Here is a 1,035-nt window from a genome sequence, read left to right as displayed (position 1 = left end):
GAGTTGTAGCTGTGAGCTTATTAAGCTTTTATATCTGTTTAACCATGGGTTTGGAAACATAAGAGTTAGGAGGCCTTTTTACCTAGTTACTGAACATCTCTTTCTTTTGTAATATGTGTAGAGCTGTTGCCTACATTCCTCTTACAGTTCTGGCTGTTCCTGCCTCTGTTCTTACGGTATATACATCACATCCTAATTCTTTTGTGTGTACTACATAACGACTGCCATTCTCCACTCTCAACTTTTCGTTGTTAGAGTGAAAAGGTTTATCTATAAATTTGAGAAATCTTATTTTGGTTGAGGCTGTAATATTCAGATCGGTGGCGGCTACCTCTTTGGACTACCAATTGGTTTTGTGGGGGACTCGGTCGGGGCCACGCTTGGCTCTGGAGCAGCATTTCTTCTAGGCCGTACGGTAAGTCTAGAAGATTTGCAGACATATGCTATCTTTTTACTTACATGATGAATGTTCTTATGCAGATTGGAAAACCTTTTGTAGTTGCAAAGTTGAAGGACTATCCTCAGTTTCAGTCGGTGGCTCTCGCTATTGAGAAATCCGGTTTCAAGGTGAGAACTAATGCGAGTTTTAATCATCATATTCATGCAAAAACTGAATGTAGATATGCTTGTTGCTCCGGCTTGCTCCACTTCTCCCCTTCAGCATGTTGAACTACCTCTTATCTGTAACTCCAATCACGCTGGGACCATACTTGCTTTCTTCTTGGTTAGGGATGATGGTAATTTTCATCTAATCCACTTCTCTCCATGATAAATGTTTAGTTGTGAGATCAAAAGAATACAGTTTAATGCATTGTTAACTTGGCAGCCAATAACGCTTGCGTTAGTGTACGTTGGAACTACTCTAAAAGACCTTTCTGATGCGACTCACAAGTGGAGTGAACTATCTTTCGGTCACTGGGTAAGATCCCCACAAGCTTAAGTACATTATCACCTTCTTTTTCAATCTCTTTTCTGACTAATATTTGGTAATTTGCAGGCATCCTTGATTCTGAGCCTTGTAGTATCCGGTTAGTT

The 1,035-nt window shown here is 40.2% G+C and overlaps 1 protein-coding gene across 1 annotated transcript; it reads left to right on the top strand.

Moving 5' to 3' along the window:
• Nucleotides 1-75: 75 nt before the first annotated feature.
• On the top strand, nt 76-1,028 carry LOC106321946 (TVP38/TMEM64 family membrane protein slr0305-like; the record flags this gene model as incomplete). Its single annotated transcript, XM_013760155.1, has 6 exons — nt 76-176; nt 317-415; nt 481-567; nt 621-737; nt 827-919; nt 998-1,028. Coding segments are annotated over exons 1-6 (490 nt in total), but the record flags the coding sequence as incomplete, so codon positions are not given.
• Nucleotides 1,029-1,035: the final 7 nt, after the last annotated feature.

Source organism: Brassica oleracea, unplaced genomic scaffold (genome assembly GCF_000695525.1).
Source record: "Brassica oleracea var. oleracea cultivar TO1000 unplaced genomic scaffold, BOL UnpScaffold04106, whole genome shotgun sequence".
Classification (NCBI taxonomy): domain Eukaryota; kingdom Viridiplantae; phylum Streptophyta; class Magnoliopsida; order Brassicales; family Brassicaceae; genus Brassica; species Brassica oleracea.
This window is presented reverse-complemented; position numbering and strand designations above follow the sequence as displayed.